Here is an 8,697-nt window from a genome sequence, read left to right on the forward strand (position 1 = left end):
TCTTTCTTATGAAATATCATCAAGGTGATTCAGAAAAGCCATCTGAAGAAGCTATCTTTAGTAGCCACTTTTCTCCATTTCTTTTCTTCTCTCTGATGATTAAGGCAAATGCTGACTCAGAGGTGATCTCCCTCAAGTGTTGGCAAGATCCATGAAGAAGAATATTGTTCTGTTAGCAGAAGACAGAACAACACTGACATTTGACTCTGGCAATGGTAAAAAAAAAAGCTAAAGTAAATGAACCTCAAGGTGAAAGTCATTCCAACAGCTTTTGAAAGTGCAGAGAGTTTAGTGAAAACTTAAATTAACTACCTAGCTACTTATGTCCTTATCAGAGATCATGTCATACCACTTAACTGCTACCAGTGTTCTCATTGTCTGGGATACAAGTTTCAAGACTAGGCAATTTTCAAAACTAACATTAAATTTTAGGTTTCTTTGTTTGCGGGTGAATGGAGGGAACTAAAATGTGCTTACCCCTTAAAAATATCATGTCTTGTATCTTCTTAGACAAAATAACAGGTTGCTAATGTGAAATTCTTAGGATTAATATTTGAAAGAAGAAATCCAGGCAGTGATGCTGATTTTTTTAAAAGAAATGTCATGGAAAATTAATGCTATAATTCTAGTTACCTTGAATTTTCAGATTTCAGGAAATGGAAAGTTCATAATCAATATATTTTTCTTCAACTGTAACATTTCTTAGGTGAAAATAAGAATACAAATTTAAAGTTGTCTAGTCCAACACAGCTAAAGTTTTTCCCCCCTATTAATAGATCCTCCTCCTCTTAAATGACAGAATCATAATCTGTTATTTATCATTTTTAAAAGATTTATGTATTGCATTAGCAGACATTTCTTAACAAGAATTAGGACAAACAATTAAATTATATGTCTGAGTGGGAAGCTGTGGACTTCTGACTAGTAACGTACACATAACGAATGCCTTCTGTTTTGCACAAGAATGTTTGATTTAGATATGACATTTAATGTCCACATAATATAGATTTCATAACATTATTACCTAAACTATTGTTTTGATTCCATGAGTATGTATTTTCTGAAACAGGGTATTTCGGTAATTTAAATCTTAATTCATTTTAAAATGACTCTGACATCACTGATCTTTGGACGATTTCTTATATTTCTCACAACTGCTGTATTTTTTTTTAAAAAAAATCTTCACCAAGAATATGGATAAATTCACCCGACATAGTTATTTTCACTTTGGATATTTCTAAATATCCAATATACAAAATATTTCTGATATTTTTTTAAACCAAATTCTTGAACCAGCCTTATAAAGATATGAAAATTTTTCTAAAACCTAGTACCTTTTCCCCTAAACTTGTAACTGATTTTCAGTAACATTGATTCTCATTTTCATAGCTATTATTCATCCAAAAAGAATCCAACAGATTTATGTAAACATACAAACCCTCTCCTCCCTCCCCCCCCGGTGACAGTCGTTCACAGCCCAATATTTTTTCTTCCTCATTGTTTAGTCTCTAACCAGCATCTTCTTGTTACAAATTTCAGGGATCTATTACAATACGCACATTCACTTTTAGTTCCCATTGTTAACAGTTGCTATTTAACTTTCCCAATTTTAAGTCCCTGCTGCTCTCTTTGTTGCCCACATATACCATAGGTTCCAGCTAAGATAATGTTCCATTTCTCCTTTGTCCCATAGCCAACCCATCATTCTGTCCATTTCTGCACAGTCAGAAATCTTTTTAATTATGGCATCTTCCGATGGTATGGTAGTAGATTTCCAAAATTGTCCATAGTTTATTCTTGCAGCCACAATTATATGTAGGCTCAAAGGCCATATAGATTTACTCATGTTTTCTGGTTTTATGCTTAGTACAAAAAAGTCTCAGGTTTCGCCCCGGGTAACCTCTCTTAGCCAGTTTTGAATCCTTCTCCAGTATTTCATGACCTCAATACAGGACCACCAAATATGGTAGAATGTGCCATCCCTTCTTTCACATTTTCAGCACAGTGTGGATAATCCATGAAACATTTTGGCTAACCTCGTTGGGGGAAAATGCCATCTATAAACCATCTTGTATATATTTTCTTTAAACGCTGTAGATATCATGAGTTTAATAGTCTTACTCCATAGAAGGCTTTTATCCATCTCTTCTTTAACACCTTGACAGATCAAAAATTGATAGATCTTCGACAACATTTTCTTATCTCTGCCAAACAAAATCTCATCCAACACCTGAAGGTTTGGGTAGATCCCAAACCATTCCTTATCACTTTTAAACCTATTTCTGATCTGTAAATATTCCCACCATTCCAGATTCCTGCCCTGCTGCTCTAATTCCATCTTTGTTTTCATATTGCCATCTTCTATCATAATGTCTTTATATATTATGTTTCTTGTCCAATTAAATACACTGGGATGTGTTAAGGCTCCAACACTGCCAACCAGCACGGAACCCTAAGATAGTACTTTTTCCTCATCTTTTCCCACACCCACATCAAAATCTTCCAAATATAATGTTCCATGAAATACCTATACCTTCTACTCAACGTCACCCAATCCTTCCCCCATGTCATAATTGCTGCACTATAATATGCTTCCCAATTCATTTTTGTTTGCTTTCCTATATTGCTGACAAGTAAAATAATTACGACGAAATATGACTTTTTCATGCTAGAGCCAGCCAAGGAGAGAAATGAAGGTGAATAGGAAGAAAGCAGAAAAGCTATAATCTTTTAAATTATATCTTTTAAAGCACCACACAAGCAGTATACATATGCATTTCAGTGCATATATATAAATCAGTCTACTTTGAATAAACAAGTACACCAAAATCAAAAACACTGTGACTTGTCAGCAGAACTTGCTTTGTTGTAGAAAAAAAATATCTTAAATGTAAGCAAAATACATGAAACTTAGACATTTAGGTAGGCAAAACAAAACTTTCTCACCTCCCTTACAGATAATTATTCTCTCCCTTTGGATGCTCTTCACTTACTTTTATAAAATTCTATATGCCCTTCAGTGAAAAGTCTTCTCCCTATCTCCCTATATTGTACTTCTAACTAAGATGACAGTTGATATTCCAACTTCCTATATAAAGATCAAGTATGTATTTGCTCAAAAATAGAGTTGAGTCTTTTTTATACATCCTTCTAAATAGTGTATTGTACTCTCATGGCAATCGGAGATAATGCACTGCCTCTTGGGTCTGACAGACTCAATTTATGAAGAATAAATTGAGGTACTTAGTTGGGAAAATGGGGACATCCCTTAAGTGGTTGTTTGGCAAGTTTGAAAATACTTCTTTCAGTGGGTTGGATAATTGAAGTGATTCTCTTTCCCTCAAGTTAGTTATATTGTGAAAGAAACTGCTTAAAAGTATTCAGTAAATACTTGACTTGTTATATGAGAATGACTGTTCTACAGAGCAGATATTATGATTCTTAGAATAACATCTACTTAAAATTGTTCCAGAGATTTTCAAACAAAATTTCAAAAAGTTATTTCAGGGGGAGGCAAAGTTGGTGGATGGAACAGTGTTGACCCCTCCTAGATGATCTAGGATGAAAAAAACCTAATGACCCAGTCATGGTAAAGGAAAAAAAAATATCTACAATGATTTAGAATATCTACTAATACATTTCTGTTACTTTTACCTAACCAATGATGAGCTTTTGGAATCATGGACAATAGATAGCTATGATAGAAAATATAGGGATTTATTCAATTTATAAATGAAATAAAATAAAACAGTCATACAATAAGATCAAATAATCCTTTTTTAAACAGCCAGTCACATGATAATGATTTAATAAGTAAAAACATTATTCTAAAATACTCTATACTAGAAGCAATTATCAGGAATGAATTCAGACAGATGCTAACCATCTGATAGTAAACAGAATGGAAGTTAAAAAACAATTTAACCTTTATGTTAGAATAATATATTTCATTCACTTATTTTTTTTATTATTTTAAGTCCTAAATTTTCTGATTAAATGATAATAATATTTTGAAAGCAATTGCATTTTAAAAAATCTGTAGCCTTAACTTAAAGAAACCATTTGGTACATTCAGTGACTCGTTAATTTACACACACACACACACACACACACACACACGCATGGATGCATGAATGCATACATAAATACATGTGTAAGCATTACAGGTATGCTGTACTTTAAATTTTGTGATTTAGTGTGGACTGTAAATAAATGAATACATAGAAATAAAAATAATTATTATGATTATTTATTTATTAAATCCACATGTTTCCATCTCAAATTCATGACTGTAATAAAGTTACATTTAAAATGGGCTTTTTGATCTAAAACAATGCATGCCATTTTAGAAGTGAAAATAGAACAGTAGAAATATACACAGATATGAATTAGCAAGCATATTAGTAATTCTGTGAGAATATTTTAAGTACTTCATGAAATTATTGCAATGGGAGAATGTTGTGGTTCATAAAATGGCTGTCAGGATGGCTAGGATCAGATAGAATCAACCAATTTACTAGGAATTAAAATGTTGTCTACTATTTAATTTCTTTATTCACAAATGTTTTCTGTCATTTCCACCAAAAACCAAATTTAAACATTGTAAAGGATACATATAGTAGAAAATAATACAGAAAATAATAAATCATATCTAAATAGTGGCAATAATAACATAAACTATTACTGCAACAACATGTGCCCAACTACTTTTAACCCTCCCATAATGAGCCATATAAAGGCACTTTTGTAGGGATGGGTAGAATTTGGGTTTTTGAAACTAATTATTGCATTTATATTAGGATTATGAAGGGCCAGGAACGGTTTTGAAACAAAATGATGCCAGAAGCTGAACTTTATTTTAAATAATAAAATAATATCTAAGGTAAATTAAAGTAAAGAATATATACATGAAATGAGGATACTTTGGCCATTTTAGTCTCTGTAGCATCAAAGCTGTTAATATACCCCATCTTTAATTCTACTTTAATTTAAAAAGTATGATACTATAAAAATTACTGCTATATTTTCTAATAGTTTTAAAGAAGGCTTCTTTCACTTCTCTGTTTCTCAAACTGTAGATGATGGGATTGAGCATTGGAGGCATGACAGTGTAGAACAGAGAAAATATCTTATGTAGCTCTTTCAGTTTTTCTGTTTCAGGGACAACATAGACAAGCAATAGTGAAAGGAAGAAAAATGAAACTACAGTGAGATGAGAAGAACAGGTAGAGAAGGCTTTTTGTTGTGCTGTTTTTGATTTCATTTGCAACACAGTGTAAAGTATACAGATGTAAGAGGTCATTGTTAGGAGAAATGGGGTCCCTATACCCATGGTTCCTGCAACAAATGTAGCAAGCTTCACTAAGTGTGTACTGCTACAGGAAAGATTTGCTATTGGAGACACATCACAAAAGAAATGATCAATTTCACTGGGACCACAAAATGTTAACTGCAGAAGAAAAGCTATTAAGATAGTGATGGTCAACAAACCACTCATCCAAGATATGAGGGCTAACTGGAAACAGAGTTTACCATTCATGATAGATCCATAATGCAGAGGTTTGCAGATTGCTAAATATCGATCATAAGACATCATTGCCAGGAGATAACATTCAGTGGATGCTAAAAAACCAAAGAAGTAGTATTGTGTCATACACCCATTGACAGATATAGATTTATCCCCAGTTATAAAACTAGCCAGCATTCTGGGCAAAATGGTTGTAATGTAACAAGTCTCCAAAAAAGACAAATTCACAAGGAAGAAGTACATGGGGGTATGAAGATGTTGGTCAGCTACAACAAGTAGAACAATAAGTAGGTTTCCCAACATAGATAAACTGTATATAATGAAAAATAGTGTAAAGAGAAGTATTCCCATTTGGGGAAGATTGAATCCCAAAAGAATGAATGTTGTAACACTTGACCGATTTATTTCCATTCTTTCCAATGAAATATCATCAAGATGATTCTGAAAAGCTATCTCAAGATGATTCTGAAAAGCTATCTTAGTAGTCTGATTTCCCCTTTCTTTTCTTGATGATTAAGGCAAATGCTGATTCCCTCATGTGTTGGCAAGATCCATGAAGAAGAAGAATATTCTGTTAGCAGAAGACAGAACAACACTGACATTTGACTCTGGCCATCGTGTGTGTGTGTGTGTGTGTGTGTGTGTGTGTGTGTGTGTGTGTGTGTGTGTATATATATATATATATATATATATATATATATATATATATATATATATATATATATATATATATAAAGTAAATGAACCTCAAGGTGAAAGTCATTCCAACAGCTTTTGAAAGTGCAGAGAATTTAGTGAAAACTTAAATTAACTACCTAGCTACTTATGTCCTTATCAGAGATCATGTCATACCACTTAACTGCTACCAGTGTTCTCCATGTCTGGGATACAATCTGGAAGACTATGCATTTTTTAAAACTGAGAATATTTCAAAGAAGAAATCCAGGCAGTTTTGCTTATTTTTTTAAAATAAAATGTTGTGGAAAATTCTTGCTATACTACTAGTTACCTTGCATTTTCAGATTTCAGGAAATGGAAAGTTCATAATCATTATTTTTTTCTTCAAGTGTAACATTTCTTAGGTTAAAATACGAATACAAACTTAAGGTTGCCCAACACAGCTAAATGTTTCTCTGTTTTCCATTGATAGCTATCCTGACTCCTCCTCTTAAATGACACAATCATAATTTGTTATTTATCATTTTTAAAACATTCCTATATTGCATTAGTAGTCATTTCTTAACAAGAATTAGGACAAACATTGAAATTATATGTCTGAGTGGGAAGCAGTGGACTTTTGACTAGTAACATACTCATAATGAATGCCTTATGTTTTGCACAAGAATGTTTGATTTAGATATGGCATTTAGTATCTTCATAATATAGATTACATAAAATTATTATATAACTATCTTTTTGATTCTATGAGTATGTATTTTCTGAAAAAGAGTGTTTTGGTAATTTAAATCTTAATTCATTTTAAAGTGATTCTTTGGCATCACTGATATTTAGATGATTTCTTAGATTTCACACAACTGCAGTCCTCACAAAAAATATGGATAAATTCACCCAACAGAGTTGTTTTCACTTTGGATATTTCTAAAGTAATTTTTTTTCAATATGTTCCAGCATTATATGAAAAATTATCGAAAACCATGTTCTTCCTTCCTAAAACTTGCAATTGATTTTCAGTAAGATTAATTCTCTTATTTTCATAGCTATGATTCATCCAAAAAGAATCCAAAATATTTATGTAATCTCTCTCATTTTCCTGTAACTCATCCCCAAAATATATTAACCTAATTGTAACAACAATTTTGATGAAATTAAAAATTCATCAAAATAAAATAAACATACAATATTCCTTTCTGAGTACTAAACATAAAATGAAGATCTGAATGATATATGCATAAATACTTACCTCAAAAACAATGGTGTCCTAGGCAAGACAGCTTTAATTTTTGTCCATGGAATAACTGTTTCTTTTCTCGATCTTCCCCATGCTGTAAAAGTATTGAGGAATCTTCTTTGATCATGCAGTCTCTTAGCAAGAAACAATCCACAATATTTTTATGTACTCCAAAATATGTATGAAGGAGATGTCTTCAATCTTATATATTCAAAATCTGTATTAATCATTTCATATGTTTGTTTTCCTTTATTGATAACAAATAAAATAATTATTAGGAAAAATATGACTTTTTCATACCAGAGCCAGTCAAGGAGAGAAATGGGGGTGGATAGGAAGAAAGCAGAAAAGCTGTAACCTTTGGGATTATATTATGACTGCAGATGTAAATTGTTGGACCTTTTTTAGATATTTAATAATGATCTCAGCTTGTTTTTTTTTGTAAAACGAATACTAGCAATAAAACAGACTGAGTAAAACTTTCATAAGGAAATATTTAGAAAATAGTATTCAATTTAGATGTATAAAAATTGATAAGTTTTAACAAGTGGCAATGAATTATAAGCTTCCAGATAGTTGTCAGTTATGATTGTTTGTTCATTTTTTTGCCTACAGAATAATAAAAGAATGCATCAATCAATGTCTCAGCCATTTCCTTATGTTAAATTTATATTGCTAATCAAGATGTACAACTTTTTTAAAAATGACAAAATGAATACTGGATAGGTAGAAACTTCACATATCTGCCTTAGCTTGAATGACTAATCTTTGATTAAACCATTTTTTTCAACTTGTACTAAATTCACTAAATACAGTTCTCTTTAGTTTTTCATAATTTCTTACATGGAAGAACACTCATGAAAATTTCATATCAATGCTCTTCTTCTGAAATAAAGAATAACCACTCTTGTACAGTTATTATTAAGGCTAAAAACAAAATATAAGATTTGTGACATTAGGAGCAATGGCAACACCAGTCCCTTATCAAATGCCCTAGGTATCTACTTTGTGCGAATGGAACTTATTTCAACAATTTCTAAATTGTCCCATAAATAAGTCAAGGAGGTGAACATACCTAATACTGTTGCTTCCCCCTATTTTCTCCACAACAACAACCCTATTTGATGAATTGGGGTGAGAGAGAAAGAGAGATTAGCCCAAAGTCACATATATCATCCCTTAGGTAAGACCATAGTCGCCAGGTTTCTAGAATGAAGCCTTAAGAACTACACCAAATTTTAATGCATTCTTTATCACTGTA

At 31.9% G+C, this 8,697-nt stretch overlaps 1 protein-coding gene across 1 annotated transcript; it reads right to left on the bottom strand.

Annotated features, from left to right (window-relative positions):
• Nucleotides 1–4,978: 4,978 nt before the first annotated feature.
• LOC116521293 (olfactory receptor 2AP1-like) lies at nucleotides 4,979–5,938 on the bottom strand. Its single transcript, XM_032235978.1, has one exon. The coding sequence runs from the start codon at nucleotides 5,936–5,938 to the stop codon at nucleotides 4,979–4,981; it is 960 nt and encodes a 319-aa protein (XP_032091869.1).
• Nucleotides 5,939–8,697: the final 2,759 nt, after the last annotated feature.

Source organism: Thamnophis elegans, chromosome Z (assembly GCF_009769535.1).
Source record: "Thamnophis elegans isolate rThaEle1 chromosome Z, rThaEle1.pri, whole genome shotgun sequence".
In the NCBI taxonomy this organism is placed as follows: domain Eukaryota; kingdom Metazoa; phylum Chordata; class Lepidosauria; order Squamata; family Colubridae; genus Thamnophis; species Thamnophis elegans.

Coding starts and splice junctions, on each gene's coding strand:
- LOC116521293 (XM_032235978.1), bottom strand. CDS start 5,938: ATGGAAATAAATCGGTCAAGTGTTACAACATTCATTCTTTTGGGATTC.